The sequence below is a fragment of the Carettochelys insculpta genome, chromosome 3 (assembly GCF_033958435.1).
Source record: "Carettochelys insculpta isolate YL-2023 chromosome 3, ASM3395843v1, whole genome shotgun sequence".
Classification (NCBI taxonomy): domain Eukaryota; kingdom Metazoa; phylum Chordata; order Testudines; family Carettochelyidae; genus Carettochelys; species Carettochelys insculpta.
In genome coordinates this window covers 43,300,067-43,324,910 of record NC_134139.1, presented here as the reverse complement: position 1 = coordinate 43,324,910, position 24,844 = coordinate 43,300,067, and the positions used below count along the sequence as shown (strand labels likewise).

General features: G+C 46.5%; 1 protein-coding gene across 1 annotated transcript in view; it reads right to left on the bottom strand.

Moving 5' to 3' along the window:
• The window catches only part of BIRC6 (baculoviral IAP repeat containing 6), a 328,895-nt gene that overhangs the window by 42,900 nt on the left and 261,151 nt on the right, over window positions 1-24,844 (bottom strand). Inside the window, 2 exon segments of the mRNA XM_074989697.1 lie at window positions 6,060-6,170; window positions 14,004-14,149. Coding sequence (XP_074845798.1) covers window positions 6,060-6,170; window positions 14,004-14,149 — 257 coding nt within the window.

Genomic DNA, 24,844 nt, shown 5'->3' with positions numbered 1-24,844 from the left:
TTTTATTGTATCAGAAAAACAACATTACTAATGGATTGATCCTGAATAAGTGTCAAACTCAAAAGTTATGTATCACATAATGAAAAATACACTGCCTCTTCACTCCTCTTTTGCAGGCAGTTTTATGAGTTATTATAGCGACCACAAAAAATGAAGCATAAGCAGTACTGGGTAAAATCAAATATAGTTCAGCAGGTTTACAAGCTTCCATGCACAACCATGTTAATGTACTTCCGTGCTGATCTATAAAACTCCCTGTTGTTCCAGACCAAGTACATTGTGGTCCTAAGGACAGAATAATAATTCTAGTCATGGATTGATAGGGAGCAGACTGCCAACTCTGTTTACTACAGGTACATAGCCATAAAAGATCAGAATGTGTCCAAATTTTCTCATCAGCCATCAAGTGAAATTTGATATTTGATTCCAAATGTGAAAAGCTAGTACTGCTATCCCTCCCACCTACATGCTATTTTCATTGGTAAGCAGCTGAAAATGAAGTTGATACTAACATAAGAGAAAATGAAGCCAAAATGACAAGGGCTTTATTTGTGATATAAATGTCTCTGAACAACAAATGATTTATCAAGCCATCTTCAACACTAGTCCTTGCTTCTTTTTCTGAAACACCTCCCGCTGCCACCCCAGGCCCCTCCAAAAAAAGAAAAACAACTTATATATTGTGTAACAGAAGCATAGCAATGGTTTCTGTAAATTAAAGCTATGGGAATCTTTGGACTGTAAGCTTGATTTTGAACCACTATGTAAGTATTCTTAGAAAGAGAACTCTGAAACTGTGGCTATATCTACACTATGAAATATTAATTTTAAATCATTTAGCCAGACTTTACCAAGTGCCTACCTTCACTGTAAATTCCATTAGCTCAATTTATGGTGTATTAAAATCGACATCATAGCGCTCTCATAATAGCAAAGTAACCTGATGGGTGTAGTGTTCAATTTGAATGTAAAAGTCTGAATGAAGGGTAGTGAGGAAGTGCCACATCTTTAAATTGAATTCTTTAGCCTCCAGAGAGGTCCTGTATGTGCCCCAGAATTCTCTGCTCTGGCCTCTTCCATCTCCACTGTTCTCAGGTGTGGAGGAATTAGGCAACAGGAATACCATTTCAATTCGGTACCTTAAAGTTGTGGCTGTAGGATCATGAGAGACTGAAAAATCTTCTCTCTTTCTTTGCTATTAGCATGGCTGTGGGGTCCGTGGTTCTGTGCCTACCTCTCCTAGCTGTCTTTTTCCTGGGCTGCCCGGTGCCAGCTGCTCCCCGCCCCGTGTCACGTGGCAGCTAGGCTGTGGGTGGGGGTCATGCTTGTATGACAGACAAGAAATTTCTTTTTGGCTGTTTACTGTTTGTCCTGCCCCTCCACACCCCTCCCTTCTCTCCCCGAGAGGCACCATGAAGTCTGGAACTTTCCCGTGCCCACCTGCATCACGTGGCTTGACCCCAAACCAATAAAATGACATGTTGTGCAAGGTGCCAGGCAACTTGCGTGCAGTGAAGGTCCTGTAGCCGGCCAGAGGAAGTATCCCTCAGTAGCTAGGATACTGGGGGGCTGGCTGCTATTTGGGAGTCTTTTAGCGGTCTGGGGGAAGTCTCCCTCAGCGGACACGATTTTCGGGGACTGCCTATAGTGGGGGAAGTCTCCCTCAGTGGACAGGATTTTTGGTCAACAGAAGAAAGTACTTTGTTTCTAGAGTGGCTGCCCTCTCCGAGTAAATTTTTAATATGGGCTTTATCCAAAGGCCAGGGGGCTGCCTATAGTTGGGGGTCTTTTAGCCACCCAGGGGAAGAATCCCTTGGCGGTCATGATTTTCGGGGCTGGCTATAGCTGAGGGTCTTTTACTTGCCTGGGGGAAGTCTCCCTGGTTGGTCACGATGTCTGGGGGCTGGCTATAGTCAGGGATTTTATCTACCCAGGGGAAGTCTCCCTTGGCAGACACGATTTTCAGGACTGGCTATTGTCAGGGGTCTTTTACTTAAACATACATTTCAGCTGCAAATTCTTGTTCTGAGGGTCTTCTTTGCCGGGTCTAAACCTAGATCCAAGCCGGGGCCCACTGGTAACAGGGGCAGGTGGCGAGTCCTGCCCTGGAGTGTCGGACAGCATGCTGGGCCTGGATGCAGCCCTGCTGGAGCTCCTTCACCTTCGCCTGGACTTCCTTCATGTGACTGGCCTGAACCGACACTAGTTCTTTTTGCACACAGCTCGGAATAGGACTATGTCCTAAAATGTGAAGCTTTTTAAAACAAGGGTAAGGCTCTCAACATCTTCTTAGAACAAAATACAGATAGTCCCCAACTTATGATCAGGTTACGTTCCAAACACCTGGTCATAACTCCATTTGGTTGTAAGTCAGAAATAACCTGTAATCCCTCAAGGTACACGAGGGTTGCATTCCACACAACCCTCGCATACCTTGAATTTCGCTTAAGTTGGGGAGGGCTTGGGTTGGGGCCCTGGAAGGAGGCAAGGGGGTTAAGCCTGGAGTGAGTTAGGGTGGCAGCAGTGGTGGGAAGGTGCAGTTGAGCTGGGACTTGCAGGGGGTTGGACCCGCACAGCAGGAGATTGGGGCGGGGGTTGAGCAAGGCCAGGGGGTTGGAGCCAGGGCTGTGGGGTGGTAGGCAGGGGGGCTGGAGCCCCACGCACTAGGGGTTGGGAGCCCTAGGCGCAGGTTGAAGTTGGAGCCCTGCATGCTGGGGAGTGTGAGCTGGGGCCTTGGGGGATTGGTGGGGGGGTTGAACAGGATGAACCGGGGCAGGGAGTTACCTGGGGAAGGGGTAGAGCCTCATGCGTTTGCAGCGGCTGACAGCTGGCGCCTGGCACATGCTGGGGGTGCAGGTCAGGTGAGTCAAGCCAGGCAGAGGGGGGATTGAACGGGGGTGCTTGAGCTGGCGGGGGGGATAGAGACTCTGCACATGTTGCTGCCAGTTGATAGCCGGAGACCCACGTGCATGGTGGGGGGGGGAGCAAGTGAGCTGGGGCTGTGGGAGGGAGGGGTTGAGCCGTGTAGGGAGGGTTGAACGGGGGGGGTGCATTGGGGGCAGGGTGGTTGAGTGGAGCGGGGTTGGAGTCCCGCTGGGGGCTGGAAGCCGGACCCCCAGGTACGGGTTGAATTTGGAGAACCATGCATGGGGGTGGGGTTAGCTGGGGCCATGGGGAGGGGGGGTTTGAGCCAGGTGGTGGAGGGGCTGAATGGGGGTGCATCAGGGCAGCGTGCTTTAGCAGGGGGCAGGTTGGAGCCCCACACATGCTGAGCCAGCCACACTGGGGGGGGGGGGGAGATCTGGGACCACGTGGCAATTGGGGGGTTTGGTCCAGCTCCGCAGGGGGTTGAGGCCTGGGTGTGCTGGGGGGGGCAGCTTGTGGCACAGGGGTTGAAGATGGGTCTGTGGAGGTTGGAGGGGAGCCCCAAGCATGTGGCTGGAGCCCCCCGCTGTGCCAGGTGAGCTCGCTGCATGGGTGGTGTGAGCTGGAGGTTGGTTGTAAGTATGAATGGTCGTAAGTAAATGTGTTCATAAGTCAGGGACCACCTGTACAAAAAAAGCACCAAATATGTCACTAACACTTAAGTCTCCACATCTTGGAGACTTTTTTCCAATCTACTTCAATTATGAAATTGCATGAACACTCTGACCCATGTTAAGTGAGGGCAAAGGCAAAGTTCTCTGCTTGAGTTATGGTTCATTTTTGTAGCTCAGGGCTGGTTCCTACAACTAAATCTACATGAGCAGACCCCTGTACTAGAGTGCGGCCCCCAATGAAATTAATGTTGGCCTAAACATACGGAATCAGTTGCAGGCCCCAGGTTTAGCTTTTTGAAAAGCTGTAGGGCTCTGACCTTTGACATGAACCCATGTCCCTTCTGCCCACTGAAAGCCTGATGCGAGAATGGGATGAATTATCCATAGCGACAATTTATGAATAAGTTTAGCCTCTTTCGGTTTATGTACTATCCTTGAAAGGCTGATTTTTTGCTATTTTTTCTTTATTTTTAGAATGCTATGCGAAAATATTTGAACCTACAGACAGATCAAGCCATTCACACAATGATTATCACAATTCATGCTGCACTGGGAGAGGACTTAAGCCTCCTCTATGCTAAAGATTATGTTGACCCTGTAACATTGCTTAAGGGTGTGAAAAATCCACAACTGAGTGTGGCATGGTTAAGCCAACTTAACCCTTAATTGCAGTCATCACTAGCACAATGAAAGAATTCGTGCATTAACCTAGACATTGTCTCTAAGGAAAGTCAATTACCTACAAAGATGGGAGATACTCTTGCGTTGGCATAGACAGTGTCTACACTGAAGTGCTACAGAAGTCTTTCAAGCTCTAAGAATCATCTAGAAACTCCCAAAAAATGTTTGCTAACCTGTTCTTAAAATCCTTCAATAACTAAGATGTCACAACCTCTCTAGTAATTTGTTCTAGTGTTTAACTGCCTTGACAGTCTGAAGGTTTTTTTCTACTGTCTAACCTAAACATCCTTAGCTGCAATTTAAACCCACTGCTTCTTGTCTGGTCTTTGGGGAATAAGTAGAACAATTTATCGCCCTCCTCTTGACTACAGCTTTTAACTTACTTGAAAAGACGACGTTACCCCCTCAGCCTTCTCAGATTAAACAAAACCAGTCCCCCCAGTCTTTCCATTTGGGTCACATTTTCTAGATGCTTTATTCTTTTTGTTGTTCTCCTCTGGACTTTCTCCAATTTATTCAGACCTTTGCTAAAGAATTGTGCCCAAAGCTAGATATAATATTCCAAGTGAGACCTTAATAAGAGCACACTGAGTGGAAGAATTATTTCTTTTGTGTTGCTTACAACAACTCTAATACATCCCAGAATGATGTTTATTTTTGGCAAAAGCATTACATTGCTGACTCATTCAATATGTGATACACTGTAACACCAAAATTCTTTTGAGGAGTACTCTTTCCTGGGCAGCCATTTTGTATCTGTGCAGTAGATTAGGCCATCTTAAGCGTAGTAATTTACAATAGTCCTTATTGAACATCATCCTAATGTATTTCACACAATGTATTTGTCACTTAAGTCCCATGTTATTGCTTTTCATGCTCTCAAACACAGAGTTTTCAAGAAGGCCCATGCCCTTGCTGGTATGAATACATGGTAACATAAGTATTCATGATACAGGTTGAACCTCTGCAGTCCAGCACCCTTGGGATCTGAACAGTGCTGAACCAGAGAATTCGCCAAACCACAAGAGGTCAATATTGTCTTCCACTGCTTCCTGGGCTCCTAGAAGACCTATGGGGTAAATTAAGAGTTAAATAACACCATGGAACACTGAGAACCAGGACTGGTGGCAGTAAACAAACTTTATTGGACCATGGGAAACTTGGTCACATCCACAGTAAGTGGACATCCAGTTAACTAAAATTATTTTGCTGGACCAAAGAGTCCCAGGCTAGAGAAGTTTTACCTGTACTTGCTCCAGTAATTTATCTCTGAACAAAATATTGTCTTACGAGTATTCAGAGAAGCAAATAAATTGGAGTTACAAATGCTGCAAAAGCAACTGTTTATTCCAACATCCAAATATTTGAGAAAGGATTATTTATATCATCACAGCATCTAAGAGCTCAGTCATGGACCAGGATCACATCGTGTTAGGTGCTGTGCAGAAACAGACCAAAAAGGATTGTTTCTCCCTCTACGGTTTACAATTTAAATGTAAGAAAAGACAATAGAGGGCTACAGAAACATAGATGAGGAAGCATAAGGAAACAAGATAAAATTGTTGGTCAGTGGCCTCTGAGAAGTAAGATACACAGAGAGATCATTTTATAACTTGTGTGTGAAATATCCAGTACTTAATGCCTTTGAATCTAATTTAGTTAATAAACCTTACTACAACCTGAAAATGGGGACCCTTGGTGACTTTCTGCATGTGAATAGTCTAGTGTCAAAGTTACTCACATATGCAAAGTTTTCCTGAACTGAAGCCTCAATTTACTTTTTCAGACTTCTGCTTTCTATGAACCCATATTGCACAACATTAATACTTATTAACTTACCAAACTGGAGTTTTTTCATGACAGCCACATACTTCTCTTCAAGGGATCTTAAAACAGACAAAGGCTTGGGCTTCGAAGAAGCCTTTCTGGAGTATTCAGCCAACTTCTTTTCTGTTACATAAAAATGTGAAAAGAGAAGTTACCCACCGTAGTAACGATGGTTCTTCGAGATGCGTCCCCGTGTGTTGTATTTCTTTTTAGTGACAGGTCCCAGAGGTGCGATACCGCGAAGGATGAAAGACAAAGACAAACATAGACAGCAGGGGGCCAACAGTTCTATAGTCTGAAGGCCCTAAGTTTATTATTCTCACAGCTTTTACAACCAAGTGAGAGCACATTATTATGAGAAAAGCAATCAGCTACAATACAACTGGCTCAGCACTTCTATCTCTAAAAAAGCCACATCAATCCTCCCAGTCCTTGAACATGAACTCTCGAAAACACCTAATTAAAGCAACACAGCTCCTTGTGGTTTGCCTACAAGAGAGCAGGTGTTTCGTTTGCAAAACATGTTATGTTGCTCTAGATGCCAAGAGCCCAGCCGGGCCTGGGAGACATGTGGGGGGGAGAAGGCAAAACTCCTTCACCCGTGGGTGCTCCACGATAGGTGTCGGGCTCGCCCCAGCGCCGCAGATCGGAAACTTTCCAGCAGTTTCTGCTGGACCGCGCATGCGCTGGCACACGCCGCTCCCTTGCGCGCCCCTGGCCACGTGCGCGATCCGGTCCCCACCAGTTCCTTGACCAACTGCCTCGGATGCTCCTGAAAAACACTAAACAGAGATCCGAAGCGGGGAGGATGGGCGGGTGGTGGAGCACCCACGGGGACACATCTTGAAGAACCATCGTTACTGCGGTGAGTAACTTCTCTTTCTTCCTCGAGTGTCCCCGTGGGTGCTCCACGATAGGCGACTACCCAGCAGTAACCCAAGTAAGGAGGTGGGTAATCGGTTTATGTGCAGCTTGCCCCCGAAAGGACCGCTGTCGAGAGGCAGGTATCCTCTTGGAATACCCGGTGTAGGGCATAATGCTTGGCAAAGGTGTCATAGGATGACCAGGTCGCCGTTCTACAGATGTCTTTTAACATGATGCCCTTGAAAAAGGCTGTTGATGCCGCCACTGCCCTGGTGGAGTGAGCCCTAGGCGGGGCCAGTAAAGGAGTCTTTCGAAGTTCGTAGCACATTTTTATACAGGACACAATGTGCTTCGAGATTCTCTGTGAGGAGAGACCCTCTCCTTTTGACCTGGGAGCGAGAGAGACTAGGAGTCTGTCCGTTTTCCAGAAGGACTTAGTTCTGTCTATGTAGAAGGCCAACGCCCTTCTCACGTCCAGGAGATGCAGGCATGCCTCCTTTCTGGAGCTGTGAGGCTTCGGGTAAAACGAGAGTAAAACTATAGGTTCGTTAAGGTGGAACTCTGAAGAAACTTTCGGAACAAAGGCTGGCTGCAGCCATAAGGTTACCGCCTCCTTTGAGAATACTGTGCAGGGCGGCGTTGCCATGACCGCTGCGAGCTCGCTCACCCTGCGAGTTGACGTAATTGCAAGGAGGAAGGTTGTTTTTATCGTAAGGAGACGTAGGGGAACTGTGGCTAAGGGTTCAAAGGGTGGGCCTGTTAGCGCGCTGAGCACTAGGTCTAAGTTCCACGATGGTGGAAGTGGTTTCCAAGGGGGGTACAGGTTTACCAGCCCCTTCAGGAACCTGGTAACAATAGGATAGGCAAACACTGTGGGCCCTTCTTCTTCATGCCGAAAAGCCGACATAGCGGCGAGGTGGACCTTCAGCGAGGATAGGGAGAGCCCGCCTCTTTTGAGGTCCAGTAAGTATTCTAGTATTACAGGTATAGGCACATCAAGGGGAGCTAATTGCTTGGCAGAACACCATGCAGTGAATCGAGTCCATTGCTGCTTGTAAGTCTTCTTGGTGGAGGTCCTTCGGCTACTCTCCAGGACTTGTTGTACTCCCTCCGTACATGTACTCTCTAGTGAGCTGAGCCATGGATTAACCATGCTTGTAGGCGCAGGCCTTGAGGGTGTGGATGCACTATGGACCCCTGGGCCTGCGTGAGCAGGTCCGGCGCTGCTGGAAGGGGAAGCGGTGGGCGGTCCGACATGCGCAGAAGCAAGGGGAACCATTGCTGTCGATCCCACGTTGGGACTACTAGGATCATGCGGGCTCTCTCCCTCCTGGCTTTCTGCAAGACCTGGTGGATGAGCACTGTGGGGGGAAACGCATAAAGCAGGGGGCCCTTCCACGAAATCGCGAATGCGTCCCCCAAGGACCCCCGCCCCAGTCCTGCCCTGGAGCAGTACCGGGGGCACTTCTTGTTGTGCTGGGTGGCAAACAGGTCTATCTGGGGAAATCCCCATGTATGAAAGATCGGTCGTAGCAGATCGGAGCGGATCTGCCATTCGTGCGTGAGTGCAAAGCGCCTGCTCAGCTGGTCTGCCTTCACGTTGTGAGCTCCTGGTAAGTACGAGGCCTTCAATGTTATATTGTTGGCAATGCACCAGTTCCACAGGTGGACTGCTTCCGCACATAGGGCACGTGATCGAACTCCTCCTTGTCGATTTATATAAAACATGGTGGAGGTATTGTCTGTATTGATCCCGACTACTTTGCTTGTATGTGGTCTCGAAAGTGTTTGCAGGTGTTGAACACTGCTCTGAGCTCCAGTATATTTATATGCAGTGACTGTTCCGTAGGGGACCACAGTCCTTGCGTTACCTTGTCGCCGATGTGTGCTCCCCACCCTGTGTGGGAAGCGTCGGTAGTAAGAAAAATAGAGATTTGTGGTTGGTGAAAGGGTACCCGTTAGCATGTTCTTGGGGTTTACCCACCATCCCTGCACACCTCTGTCGTGGGCGACACCACCCTGTGGACAGTGTGGGACGCTGGCTTGTAGACGCTCACCAGCCAATGTTGCAGGCTGCACATATGCAATCTGGCATTCTGCACCACAAACATCACCGCTGCCATGTGGCCTAGCAGCTGCAAGCACGTTAAGACCGGCACTGTGGGGCTGTATGTAATGACTTGCACCAGGGAACCGATGGCACGAAAGCAGGCGTCAGGTAGATAGACCCTTGCTGTAATAGAGTTTATACGTGCCCCTATGAACTCTATGTCTTGTGTGGGGTCGGTCTTTGACTTCACGAGGTTGATGACCAGGCCCAGCGAAGAAAACGTGTTTGCTGTTACACGTATCATGCGTAGTACCTCTGCCTTCGAGGCCCCTTTCAGTAGGCAGTCGTCCAGATATGGGAATATAAATACTCCCTGTCTGTGCAGGTAGGCTGACACCACTGCCAGGGTTTTGGTGAAGACTCTGGGGGCCGAGGAGAGGCCGAACGGCAGAACCTTGTATTGGAAATGTTCTTTGCCGACCATAAAACGGAGAAACCGTCTGTGTGCCGGGTGGATCGTTATATGAAAATACGCATCTTGTAAGTCGAGGGCTGCAAACCAATCTCCATCGTCCAGTGCCGTGAGTTTAGAGGCGACTGTGATCATCCGAAAACGCTGTTTGCGCAAGTACCGGTTGAGGCCTTGAAGATCTAAGATGGGCTTCCAGCCTCCTGTTTTCTTCTCTGTGAGGAAGTATCGTGAATAAAACCCTTTCCCCTGGAGTCGCTCTGGTACTCTTTCCACCGCCCCTATGAACATAAGATGGTCCACCTCCTGCTTGAGTTTCACCTTGTGGGAAGCATCCCTGAGATGAGGCCTGGGTGGAGGTTTTGGCGGTGGGAGCGACTGGAAGGGGATTGCGTGACCCGTGGCTATGATCTCCAGTACCCATTTGTCTGTGGTGATCTTTTGCCATTGTGAGTGGAACGGTCGGAGGCAATGATGGAACATTAGTTGGTGATGGCATTGCACGATGGTAGTAATAGTGCAGCCCTCAACCTGTCCGTCAAACTTGTTGCCTTTGGGCCTGCCCCGAGGATGCACGGCTCTCTTGGGAACGTCACCTAGGAGTTCTATACTGTTGCTGCTGTTGATGTCGCCCTTGGTCGTAGCCCCGTTGGTACTGAGCTCGCTGAGGTTGGTACGGGTATCGCCTTTGTTGAGGGTAATACTTTTTCCTTCTGTATGGAGGGGTATAAATACCCAGGGTTCCGAGTGTAGCTCTTGAGTCCTTACTGGAGTGAAGAACTGAATCAGTTGACTCTGCAAACAACTTCTGCGTGTCGAAGGGGAGATCAACAATTTTTGCCTGCAGATCCCTCGGGATACCCGATGTCTGCAGCCAGGATTCCCTGCGCATGACGACTGCCATAGCCGTTGAGCGTGCCGCCATGTCCGCTACGTCCAGGGCGATCTGGACTCCCATCCTCGAAGCTGCAGAACCCTCTTGCACAATGGCCTTCAGCACCGGCTTCTTATCTTCCGGAAGCGAATCCATGAGAGAAGTAAGCCTGGAGTAATTGTCGAAATTATGGTTCGCTAGATGTGCTGCATAATTTGCCACTCTCAACAGCAGGGTGGAGGAGGAGTATACCTTTCTGCCGAATAGCTCTAGCTTCTTGGCATCTCTCTCTGTGCCCCCTGCTTTGTACTGGGAAGTCTTTGATCTCTGCTGAGACGATTCTACCACCAGTGAATTTGGTTGTGGGTGACTAAACAGGAACTCCATGCCCTTCACCGGGACGAAGTATTTCTTATCCGCTCTCTTGTTTATAGGTGGAGCGGAAGCCGGGGTCTGCCATATGGTGGTGGCCGACTCCATGACTGCTTCATCGAGAGGGATAGCGATTTTGGATGAGGCCGGAGGTCTCAGGTTTTTGAGGAGCTTGTGGTGCTTCTCCTGCACCTCTGCTGTTTGGATGCCTTGCGTGAAAGCCACCCTTTTAAACAGCTCCTGAAACTATTTGAGGTCGTCCGGGGGAGCAACATCCCCGGGGGCCGTAGCCTCGTCGGGGGAGGACAAGGAGGAACCACTAGGGTCCTTCGAACTCTCAGGGTCCTGCTGTCGGTGGTACACCCTCTCGCTAGAGGCCTGCGAGGGAAAATCTCAGGGTTCCAAAATCAACTCCTCCTGAGACAACTGTGTTTCCGTCCCCGTCCGTGAGTGCCCACGGGGATATTGGATGGTCGGGGGGGACTTGCCCCTGGGTGTCTGCCTGTGGTGTCTATGCCCAGCATGGTAAGGGCAACCATAGCAGCACAGGCACGGTTCCTGGGATGGAGACCTGGACCACTCTCAAGGTGCATACCCCCTATGTCTGGGAGAGCAAGATCTTCTTGATGACTGAGACAATGGTGAAACTGGTTTGTGATAGTACTCCAGGGGGTCAAATCCCAGAAAAGGCGAAGGTGGCCCAAGCCATGGTGACACTGGTTGGAGGAACAGAGAAGGAGGCTCTGGGTAGGCTGGGGGAGACCCATGTCTTCTGGTTGGTGTGCGCAGCATAAGGGGAGGGCTTGTTGAAAGCAGCCCTGCAGCCCCGTCCGGGGAAGGGCTGCGGTGCCGGGTTTTTGCTGCTGCCTTTCCCCTCCCCTGTGGGGCTGGCACCGCCCCCTCCCGTGCCGGGGATCTCGGCCCTGCTGTCGGAGCCGCGCTCGGCATGCTTAGCTGCGGTGCCATGTAGATAGCCTCCTCCGGTGCCTGCAGGCTGCGTGCCTGTTGGCCCTGCACCGTTGACGCTGTGGGGATCTGTGCCGCTTGCGGCGGTGCCGCCGGTTCCAGCGCTTGCCTGGCTGCCGCTCTGAAGGCTGTGCTTGCCGGCTGTTTAGTAATTGGAGGCTCAGCCTCTGCCATGTGCGCTGCTGCGCTGCCGCTTGTTTGTGACTGTGGCTGGGGGTGGTGTGCTACACCCGTCCCGCTCGCTGTGGCAGCCAGCAGGATTGGGCTGGAGAAAGCTTCCTCCGTTTCTGCACCGAGGGGGTGAGGGACACCGCCTTCCTTTTATGGAGCCCTGTGGGTCTCTCCGATTGAGGCTTCTCCGGCACGTCTGGCTGGAGGGCCTTATCAAACAACAGCATTTTCAGCTGCATTTCTGGCTCTGGCTGTGAGCTTTGCACAAAAGGAACACTTCTGGGTAACGTGTGATTCCCCCAGGCACCTAATGCATTGACTATGCCCATCGGAGGCCGGCATAGCTTCGCGGCAGGACTCACACTTTTTGAATCCTGAAGAGGACATCACGGTGAGTCTTTTGAGCTGTTAATAGGGTACTTAGCACTGTCTCTGTGCCTGTTCCCCTCTCACGGACCCCAGCCTGCCGCGGCAGGAGGCCTACTGGCCTTCATGTCCCCGCGTTGTCTCCGCTCCTCCCTCTCTTTTACTAAAGCTTTCTATATATATTATTTTTATTACTTTTTTTTTTTGCAAGAAAAGAAACCAACAATCTAACTAAAAACTCTAACTACGCTGACTCTGGCCGCAGCGTGAGCGGATTCCGTCTGCAGCCGATGGCGGTTAAGAAGGAACTGGCGGGGACCGGATCGCGCACGTGGCCGGGGGCGCGGAAGGGAGCGGTGCGCGCCGGCGTATGCGCGGTCTGGCAGAAACTGCTGGAAAGTTTCCGATCTGCAGCGCCGGGGCGAGCCCGACACCTATCGTGGAGCACCCACGGGGACACTCGAGGAAGAATGATATATATATTTTCATGCAAGATTAGAAAACAGATTTTAATTTACTGGTAGTGGTTTGATGGGGATCATGAGCACATTTTCCATAACCGATGACAATATCAGCTCTTTATTTAAATTCAGACTAAGTTTTGCTTTACAAATAACATAACTATAAAGCTCAAACTACCAACATGCATTGTGAATTTAAGACAGTTTTTTTTTTTTAAATAAAATTCCATGTTTCCCTATCCTACAGGCAACCTACAGGTAGAAAGCCACTCTAGAAATACTGTAAAAACCAACCATATTGTAGGAGCTAGGGATGTAAAATATTAACAGGTTAACCTATAACATTGCTAAGCATCAGTCTTATAAGTAAGGCATCCCACTGAACATTTGAACTGAGCTGCAGGACTCCACCGCCAACTCTACACCATGGGTCCTGGCAGTGTGTCCAACAGTCAGCAAACTTTCCGAAGGCAGTGATTCCCAAGATCTTTTGTTTCTTTTTTCAAGAAATGCAGGAGGTGGCACCTTTTACAACCTTTAGCCCAATAGTAACGTCAGTCACTCAGAATGTGGGATACCCAGGTTTGATTCCTTCCTTCTGCCTCATTTGGAAAAGGAATCCAAACTTTAGTTTCCCGTTTCTCAAGTCAGTGCTCTACCCACCGAGTACAGACTCAGTCGCTGGCCCAATGCATACTTAATTATTTCATCACACAGCTTCACTGGGAAAGACTCATCCTAGAATATTCGATAGCTCAGTGGACTCATAGCTTAAGGGGCTCACCTGAGTGGTGGCACATCCTTGTTCAAACCCTTCTCCACATCAGACAGAGGGAAAAATTTATTTTGGATTACCTACATCTTGGATGAGTATTTTAACTACTGGGATAAAGTTTGCAAGGAGGCTGCCTCCACTGCTTCCTCTTCATTCCCCTTGCCATTCTGTATGAGGTTAAGCATGCTCTCAGCACGCCTCCTGGAGTGGGTAGGCCAGGTAAGTGGGAAAATGCAGGGAAATGCTTACTTGAGGATTCTGCAGAGGCATATGCATGAGACAGGCATCTGCGTACTAGACAGTGGGAATTCTCTCCTTGAAACTTAGGAAAGTTTAACAGTGTAATTGTAGGGGACTAGAAGCCTTAGGCATCTGCAGTGTAACATGGCATCTGAGCAGAGATGCTGAGGCTCTCTGTGGTGCCTAAGTACTGGCCTTAGGCACCTTAAATGGCAGTTGGGGACCTAAGTCCTAGGAATCACACTTCCTATGGCAGCCATTTTTTAAGAAAATGGCCTCTGAATTTCACGTGAAGTGTGCTAAAAATCCTAGGTATAGTATGCATCAAAATTCTGATTCTTATTTTACCTTGATTTGCTTGGCGCAAACTGGTGGTAGCAGCATAAACTATCTCAGCAGTCTTCTGGATGTCTGGTACCAAAAGTGTGAGCCCCTCTGGTTCTTGATCAGAAGCATCTGCTTTTATGCCTGCTTTAGCTTTTTCTTTTTTAGACCTGTGTTGAAAAAGAATGAGTGGGGATTGTAATCAGATCCAGTATTCAGCAAGCTGACTGTTGACAATGGGTAAAAAATATTAGCATTAAGAGAAACAAAGCCTTTTTGAAATGCAATGTGTCTCCACATTTGCAACTAAATATGATAAAATCTGAATGGTTTAGTTAAATATTACAATCATTAGCAAGTGGTCTTGACTGAACCAGCAAAAAATGTGTGTTCAATGCAGTAAGCAAAATGAAGTTTGAAGAAAAACAGAGTATACTGAAATAGGTTTCTTGCTCCAGTAGTAAAGCTTTTTGTAAAACTGGACAACATTTTTTTATTCTTTACCAAAACTTAACACAGAAATTCATCACAAAAGCATCTGACTTTCCTGAACCTACATTGGTTCTTCTTGCACACAGCTCGGAGTACAACCATGTCCTAAAATGTGAAGCTTTTTAAACAATTGTAAGGCTCTCAAAACAAAATAAATTAAATAATATAGGAAACTAATTCATTACAGTTTTTATCTCTATCTATATACACTTGTTCAGCTTGATGTGAATTTAAATGGTCAAATTATGAGTTTCAGAATAAAAAACAAATAGATGCTTAGATAGTGTACTGTAGCTTTGCCAGTTTATGTAAAAGCAGCAAAGGCAAATTACATTGTCATTTAAACAATTTTTTCATCTTGATAACTCAAGACATTGTTTACATCTGCATATAAATTCAACACTTCAAATGAAAAAATTACATTGACAATGCTGAATTATTTAGCATGTGTATTTTCAGTTTATATGTAAATTAAGTTCTAATGCATGTGTATTAAACACTATGTACAAGATTACAGACTTCAATATGGGCACTTCACAACATAATTTTCATTTAGTTCTAGCAAGCTTTTGCTTCTTTGTAAATCTTTGTTTTAAAAGCAGAATGTTTGTTTTAAAATTCCAACAAGATTAACAGCCAAAACAACAGTTTTCTGTTATTCTATTACAGCATAACAAAAAGCTGTTTATGTAAGAAGAAATAAGCAATTTAATGCTTTGGGAGATAGAGAGCTGGTGCTTGGAGCAGAGGCATTGCACAGAGCCTCTCTGGCCACCTGTGCACCTAGAGGAGAGGTCAGCAACCTGCACCTCTTCAAAGACTTCTTTGTGGATCCTGGTGCTATCACTGCAAAGTAAAAAAAAAAAACAACTTTCTGATTATTTTTGATATTTCAGTGAATGTCTAAAAGCCCAACAACGAACAACTCATATGTAAACAGCAAATGATATGTGATCTTATAACGCTGGATAACTCCCTCTTTAACATGTGCAGTGCGTTGTGGAATATGTCTAGGCAGTTTTTAAAATAGGGGTTAAAAAAAGTATGGTTTGACATGATGAAGGACTGTCTCATATTCACATGCGTTGTGGCTCTTGAATTATTGAGTTTTTAATGAATTTGGGAAAAAAAAAAAGTCTCTTCTGTTCTTTCAGTTGCTGGGACATGGCAGATGCATCCAAGAGCCATGGGAAGCTGGGACAGGCAAGAAGCCTACCTTAGCCCCACTGCACAATCTACCAGGTGCCCAGCAAATTCTCTACTGTAGCAACTACTGTGCCAGGTATCAGAATTCAGACCACAGAAAGAGCCACTGCCCCAACCCACCCCCTCCATCTAATAAAAGCATTGACAGAAAACCAGGTTGCTGCACGGCAGATTCCCGCATAAGTTTCTGCCTGTGTTGTCTCCAGACGTCTTGTAGCGTATGCTTTCATTCCTTCTGGGATAGATTTGTGGAATGTCTTGTTAAGTCAGCATAGGTTTGCACAATGCTACTACAATGCCTAACTAACCATCTGGTCAAGAAATGTTTGCATACTCAAAGGCTGAGGCATTTTGGAAAAAATTAAACAAATAAGAAGCTCAGACTAAAGGTCTTTAGAGCTACCCATATATCCAGACTGTGTGACAGAAGAACACTGTGGATTTGAACAGAAGGATGGGTCACTCTAGGGCAATCATATCTACCTGTCCCAAATAAGGGACAGGGAGATATGGGGGTGGGGGTGCAGCTCCTCTCAGCTCCACCAAGCCCCAGGGAACCAGGAAGGAGGTGGCAGCTGCCGGCACTCCCTGGCAGCCCTGGGAAGTGGCAGCCACCAGTGCTGCAGGGAACCCTGGGGAAGCGGCAGCTGATGCTACCTAACCCCACCCACTCAGAGCCCCAGGGGAAGTGGCAGCCACCCCCTCTTTCCACCCTGGAGAACCAGAGAAGCCACAGCCAGTAGTGCTCTCCCAGCCACCAGCCCTCCCTCGGAGCTCCAGGGAAGCGGCAGGGATGCGGCAGTCACCCACACTCCCTCTGCTTCCACAAGGCTAGGGAAAATAACTCCTGCCAGCAGCTGTGCCTGCGCAGCTGCTAGCAGAAAAGGTCAGCAGGGAGAGGGCCCAAATATGGGACAATAAATCCCACTTAAAAAATAAGCAGGGGTGCCTTTTTTGGCATCCCAAATACAGGACGGATGGTCACCCTAAGTCAGTCACTTCCCTGTGAAGAAGGGAAAGATTAATTCAAATTTATGATTTCATACAAATCTTTGACTTATGGTGATCAAACTATTAGCCCAGTCAGTGGATACACATATTTACACAATAACCTCTAACTTCACCATTTACTAAGTTTAGTTTTTACTTCATAACTGTGATAATAGAATCTTTTGTTGTGCATATAATTTTGAAAGTATCTTACTGCAATTTACTATCCTTAATGTATCACAGTCTGTTAAACCTCACAAATTCTTTTAAAATCCCATTTGTGTTGTCTGAAAGAAAAGCTACATATCCATTTGGTCATCTCCATTTGCCAGCTGCTATTCAGCCCCAGTACATTCTCCATTATTTCAAACTCTGCTGAATGCTAGATGACCTAGTAATTCCAGATGCAGCTGGGCCAGTTTGTTTTGTGCCTGCTATGTGGTCACTAACTTGTTACATATAACCGTTATACTGGCATGGCAATCAGGTACTATTTTAAAATTCTTTAAAACTATTTCTGATTGCAGGTGTAGACATGCACAGCTTGTGCTGTACTCTTTTGGACGCAATAAATATGGAGAAAGTTATAGAAATCTGGTTTGTTTACCACTATATACTGTTCTTTATGCCTTGTTTTATACTCTTCCAAGGTCTCCCTATCCTCTCCTACTTTGGGTAACTTCTACTTGCAGGGGGAGGATGGAGCTGGATTCAGGGTCCAAGAAGAGGTAGGTATCTCTTCTTACGTACTCAAAGGCTTAATTTTAGACCACAATATTCTACATTTCATTTCTCCACCCTTAAACCTCCTCTTCTTAGAAATTCATTCTTTTCTTGTGAAACCTATCGAAGTGACATTCTCCTTCTATTACTTTAAAGGAGCTTCTTTAAGTTTTCTCAATGACACAAAATACTGTCTCCTGTAACACTGGATCAATCAAGCACAGAGATGTCAAAAATACATAACTGAAATCTACTGAATAATTCTACTACTATATGAAAAGGAAAAAACATGAGAAAAACTGTAAAAATTTGCAGTAAAACAGCACTTTGAAGATTTTTCCTCACATTTTGTAACACGTTGTGATAATTTCACATATAGTAGAATCCCAAGATCCGTGCATCTTGGGTTCACACAGCTGAGTGGTGGGGAGCTGGCACCTGACTCCAGGCTGCCTGTCACTCTAGAGAGCCAGGAAACTGACCAGCACAGCAGGTCATTTTCCTGGCTCCTGCACCTGGCAGGCAGCCCAGAGCCAGGCCCAGGTCCCCACCATTCAGGGGAGTGGGGAAACTGACTCTCACTGCCACTGACAGGAGTGGTTTCCCAGCTCTTACTGGGGAGACAGCCTGACTCTTGGCTGCCGCCCATGACAGGAGCAGGAAACTGACCAGCACTGGTCAGTTTCCTGGCTCCCCCAAATTATGTGAGGGTGCACAAGAACACAACCTCTGCGCAAGTCATGGGTCTACTGTATTTCAGTCTAGTGAAAACACATATAGTCAGGACCAAAAATTTCCATAGTTGGAAAGGGGTATTATTTATGCTTTTGTAATGCATTGTGATGGTCAATCACATACTTGTTCACAGCCACTTACCTAAATTAAGCCATTGTAGCATTAATGTATCTATAATATGGATTAAGCAGGTACATTCAGGCAAACATTAGTTCAGCAAAGCAGCAAATGAGGATTTCTATGCAGACAGCAAAGTAGGCTACCCAAACTTAGATATGAACCTAGTATTTTACTCTAACTCTGAAAGGCCTTCTCATACTATAACTTTTATGCGATTTTATTGGAAATAAGAGTTTATAGCCAGAGCCACAGCCATTTATGTTCAACAAACTGATCTGAACGCTGCACAATTAAACCATTTAAATTTTAAACATACTATAGATGGTGCATAGGTTCTGGATGATAGTTAAACCATTTTTGAAAAGAATTCCCAATTTAATCGTAGTGTGAACAGGATTTAAAGGTGAAGTGCACAGCCAAAAGTGAGGTGAATTTCCTTGCTCCACTGGGGTGACACAGAAATATGCTCTAAAATGCAACCTTCTTCTTTTCCCACCCTCACCTTAGAAAGCTGGAGATCAACAGCCTTTAGCTTCCTGACAGATCACATTTGCACTCTTACCAAAAAAAACCACCCCACCAACCATCACAACCTTTAAGATTGTCCTTATAAAGATACAGAGAATGGCACAAAGGGTGAACGATGAATGGATACTGGAACACCATGGCAAAGTGAACAGATGTATTTGGAAAATACTCTTGTAAACGTGAAAACCTTTCACTTTTGAAATCATACTTTAAAACAGCTTGTCCAACTCTCCCCAAAATGTTGAAGAAAAGCTTTCTTCACACAGAATGCCATATGTGAACATTAAGATGTCTTGAGCTTTGATTAAGTTTGAGGAAGGAACTAAAAGTAAACTTATAATGGAAACAGAGTTACAGGAAGTCCCCAACTTGCAAACAGAATGCGTTCAAAAAGTTCATTTGTAAGTCAGTTGTTTGGAACTCTGAATACATCTTCCCATAGAAAAAAATGTTACAAATGGTAGTTAGGTTCCTGCTCTATGCACCCAAAACAAACAAGCAAACACAAGCAATGAAAAATAGTAGAAAAAAGTATTGTTACAATACTAATAATTAAATAAAAGAAGAAAAATAGACTAAATTAGGGTTTTTTAAATATAATCATGAATGAGGGTGCTTAAGGAAAAGAAAGGAAAGCTTAATTAGAGAAGGAGGATAAGGTATGTGGAGATTTTGAAGGGGTCTGCTGGGCATCCCCGCAGTGATCACTCCCAGCTGTGCATTGGCTCCTCTGGCCAGCCCCATCACCTGGCTGTCCCTCCTTGTGTACTCTGTGCTGGCTCCCTGTGCAGGTTGTGCCCAACCCTCACTCACCAGGAGGCCGTGAGAACATGCATACACAGGCTGGAGAACCTCAGGAGGAGCCACATAACTGGTGGCTGGAGACAGGTGGTTATTTCCTCTTCAAATCACCACTTCTCTACAGGGAGTTGCGTGGCCACCCACTGCTCACTTGAGTCTGTGCCACCTACTGAGTGAGCAGGGGTTGGGCACAGCCTGGCATATGGGATGGGTCTGGCTGCAGAAACAAGCACAGAAAACATAGAGGGAAGGGCCACTGAGGGATGGGGCTGGCTGTAGTCCTCTGGTCAGTGTTTGTGCCACTCACTGCCACCGGCACCACTTGCCTGAGGCTGCAGATAATTTCATAAATGCAGATGTTCACAAATCAGATGATGTCAAGTATCGGAGGGGTAGCCGTGTTAGTCTGGATCTGGAACAGCAACAAAAGGTCCTGTGGCACCTTATAGACTAACAGAAAAATTCTGAGCATGAGCTTTCGTGAGCACAGACTCACTTCATCAGATGATATAACTCAGGGAGTGTATGTATACTCTTAATCTGGTTAAACTATTTACTCCCAAAACTGAAACAAAGCTCAAGATCTTTTTCAACTACTTTGCCTTGTTCAGTTCTGTGAAGCACTACAACGAGTCCTCGCAAACAACTGTAATACGTTGGCAGGTGCCTCTGAAGCCCTTTATGTCCTTTATGACTGGGTCATAGAATCATAGAAGAGTAGGACTGGAAGGGACCTCGAGAGGCCATCGAGTCCAGCCCCCTGCCCTCATGGCAGGACCAAGCACTTTCTAGACCATCCCTGAAAGCCATCTATCTAGCCTCTTCTTAAATAGCTCCAGTGATAGAGATTCTACCACCTCCCTTGGCAATTCGTTCCAGTGTTTGATCACCCTGACAGTTAGGAACTTTTTCCTAATGTCCAACCTGAACCTCCCCTGCTGCAATTTCAGTCCATTGCCTCTTGTTTTATCCTCAGAGGCAAGGAAGAACAAGTTCCCTCCCTCTGCCTTATGACACCCTTTTAGATACATGAAAACTGCTATCATGTCCCCCTTCAATCTTCTCTTTTCCAAACTAAACAAGCCCAATTCTTTCAGCCTTTCTTCATAGGTCATGTTCCCTAGACCTTTGATCATTCTCGTTGCTCTCCTCTGGACCCTCTCCAATTTCTCCACATCCTTCCTGAACTGCGGTGCCCAGAACTGGACACAATACTCCAGCTGAGGCCTAACCAGCGCAGAGTAGAGCGGGAGAATGACTTCTCGTGTCTTGTTCACAACACACCTGTTAATGCACCCTAGAATCACGTTTGCCTTTTTCGCAACAGCATCACACTGTTGACTCATATTTAGCTTGTGGTCCACTATAACCCCCAGATCCCTTTCTGCTGTAGTCATTCCCAGGCAGTCCTTTCCCATTCTGTATGTGCGACACTGATTGTTTCTTCCTAAGTGGAGCACTTTGCATTTGTCCTTATTAAACTTCATCCTGTTTACCTCAGCCCATTTCTCCAGTTTATCCAGATCCTTTTGAATTATGACCCTATCCTCCAAAGAAGTTGCAACCCCTCCCAGCTTGGTATCATCTGCAAACTCAATAAGTGTACTTTCTATGTCAATATCTAAATCGTTAATGAAGATATTGAACAGAACCGGTCCCAAAACAGACCCCTGCGGAACCCCACTAGTTATACTTTTCCAGCCGGATTGAAAACCATTAATAACTACTCTCTGGGTACGGTTATCCAGCCAGTTGTTCACCCACCTTATAGTAGCCCCATCTAAGTTGTATTTGCATAGTTTATTGATAAGTATATTATGAGAGACCGTGTCAAATGCTTTACTGAAGTCTAGGAATACCACATCCACCGCTTCTCCCTTATCCACAAGACTCGTTATTCTATCAAAGAAAGCTATTAGATTGGTTTGACATGATCTGTTTTTAACAAAACCATGCTGGCTGTTCCCTAGCACCTTACCACCTTCCAAATGCTTGCAGATGATTTCTTTAATTACCTGCTCCATTATCTTTCCTGGCACAGAAGTTAAGCTGACTGGCCTGTAGTTTCCCAAGTTATTCTTGTTCCCCTTTTCATAAATGGGTACTATATTTGCCCTTTTCCAGTCTTCCGGAATCTCTCCCGTCTCCCACGATTTACCAAAAATGATTGCTAAAGGCTCAGATACCTCTTCTATCAGCTCCTTGAGGATTCTAGGATGCATTTCATCAGGCCCTGGTGATTTGCAGACATCTAATTTTTCTAAGTAAACTGTAATTTGTTCTTTTCTTATTTCAACTTCTAAGCCTACCCCTTTTCCACTAGCATTCTCTATGTCAGGCATTCCTTCAGATTTCTGAGTGAAGACCGAAACAAAGAAATCATTAAACATCTCTGCCATTTCCAAATTCCCTGTTACTGTTCCTCCCTCCTCACTGACCAATGGCCCTACCCTCTCCTTAGTCTTCCTCTTGTTACCAATGTATTTGTAAAAAGCCTTCTTGGTTCCCTTTATGCTTGTAGCTAGTTTGAGCTCATTTTGTGCCTTAACCGTTCTAATCTTGCTCCTGCATGCTCGTGTTGTTTGCCTATATTCGTCCTTTGTAATTTGTCCTAGTTTCCATTTCTTATACGATTCCTTTTTTATTTTGAGATCATGCGAGATCTCCTGGTTAAGCCAAGGCAGTCTTTTGCCATGTTTTCTGTCTTTCCTACACAGTGGGATAGCTTGCTTTTGGGCCCTTAATAATGTCCCTTTGAAAAACTGCCAACTCTCCTCAGCTGTTTTTCCCCTCAGTTTAGCTTCCCATGGGACCTTACCTACCAGCTGTCTGAGTTTACCAAAATCTGCCTTCCTGAAATCCATTATCTCTATTGTACTGTTTTCCCTTCTACCCTTCCTTAGAATTGTGAACTCTATGATTTCATGATCACTTTCACCCAAGCATCCTTCCACTTTCAAATTCTCAATAATTTCCTCCCTATTTGTTAAAATTAAATCTAGAACAGCTTCCCCTCTGGTAGCTTTTTCAACCTTTTGGAATAAAAAGTTGTCTGCAATGCAATCCAAGAATTTATTGGACAGTCTGTCCCCTGCTGTATTAGTTTCCCAACATATACCTGCATAGTTGAAGTCCCCCATCGCCACCAAATTCTGGGCCCTGGATGATTTTGTTAGCTGTTTAAAGAAAGCCTCATCCACCTCTTCCACCTGGCTAGGGGGCCTGTAGTAGACTCCTAGTAGGACCTCATCCTTGTTTTTTACTCCTCTGAGTCTAACCCACAGATTTTCAACCCGTCCATCTCCTACATCCATCTCCACCTCTGTCCAAGTGTGTACATTTTTAATGTACAAGGCAACACCTCCTCCCTTCTTTCCCTGCCTGTCCTTCCTAAGCAGGCTGTACCCTTCAATACCAACATTCCAATCACAAGTATTACCCCACCAAGTTTCTGTGATGCCAACGATATCATAGTTGTATTCATTTATTAGTACTTCCAATTCTTCTTGCTTATTTCCCATACTTCTTGCATTTGTATATAGGCATCTCAGACATTGATTTGGTCTTGCCTCCCAGTTTTGCCCTGGCCCACTTTTTACTCTCCCAGTGTAGCCCATACTCCTTCCCATTTCAAATTCATCTCTCATGTATTCATGCTGTCCACTTACCTACAGGCTTTGCTCCCCTGCCCCCGTCGAACCTAGTTTAAAGCCCTCCTCACTAGGTTAGCCAGCCTGTGTCCGAATATGGTCTTCCCCCTCCTCGAAAGGTGAACGCCATCTCTACTCAGCAGTCCTTCCCGGAAAAGGATCCCATGGTCAAAGAAACCAAAGCCTTCCTGGCGACACCATCTACGCAACCAAGCATTCACCTCCAGGATACACCCGTCTTTGCCTGGGCCCCTACCTCTGACAGGCAGGATTGAAGAGAATACCACCTGTGCTCCAAACTCCCTGACCCGTGCCCCCAGAGCCCTGAAGTCACTCTTGACCTGCTCAGCATCACACCTCGCAGTATCATTAGTGCCCACATGGATGAGAAGCATGGGATAGTAGTCAGAGGGCCGGATAATTCTCGACAGTGCCTGCGTAACGTCTCGGATACGGGCCCCCGGCAGGCAGCACACCTCCCGAGAGGAAATGTCAGGGTGACAGATGGGCGCCTCCGTCCCCCTCAGAAGAGAGTCTCCAACCACCACAACTCTACGTTTCCTTCTTGCAGGGGTGGCAGAAGACTTCCCAGCCTTGGTGGTATGAGGCTTCTCCTCGTCTGTACAGGGTAATTCTTGGTCTCCTGTATCGAGTACAGCATAATGGTTTTCCAGTACCACGGTGGGAGGGTTCTGAGCAGTGGTGGGACACAGCCTGCTGCGAGAAGTAACCAGCTGCCAGTGTCCACCCTGGTCCACCTCCTCCAGTGGTTTATCAGCCGTCCTGTGCACTGGGACAGTTACCTCCGCAGTCTCCACCTGAATACTATCCAGGAACTGCTCATGGACTCGGATACTCCTCAACCTGGCCACCTCCTCCTGTAGCTCCCCCACCTGCCGCCTGAGAACTTCCACCAGCAGGCACTTTTCACACTGAATATTCCCCTCAGCCTGGGTATCAGTAAGTGGAAACGGCAAGCCACAGTCCTTGCAGAACCACACCAGGATCTGGGTAGAAACAACCATGGTCAGGCAGTCAGTCTGGCTACAGGCACAAGTGGAGGAGACGGCAGTAGTGCTGACATAGGTGTTGCGGGTCTTCCTAACCATTATAGTCCTCTGTCACACTCCCTCTGTCAGTTCCACTACATTTTTAATGGAGCCATGTGTGAATGAGTTTCTCCAGGTTGGATCCATATTATACAAGATATAGTACACCTCTCCTTCTGGGAACATGCTAGTGTCAAAACTATAAAGTCAGGCAAGCCAAAACTCTCTTGAACCAGTGAGCTGGTTGAAGAAACAGAGTAAGTTCTAATAGAAAATTTTCCAAAGGAGATTAAAACACCAACGACTTTAAAAAACACAAGAAAGTCTGCTCTTGCCTCATCATATGGCCTGGAACCTTATCTCCTGGAGACATTTCCTGTTCCCAAAAATAAAGGAGCAATAAAAAGGGGGAAACAGATCTTTAGCTAGACAAACTAGAAGATTAGATGTGTGCTGATAAGCGCACTGAGCTAGAACCCAAGACCTTGCTGGGCTAGTTTTCACTGGTTTACAAGATTTGCAGCTGTTGTTAAAAAGAAATAAAAACAAAGTCTCCGTCCTTGGCTCTTGT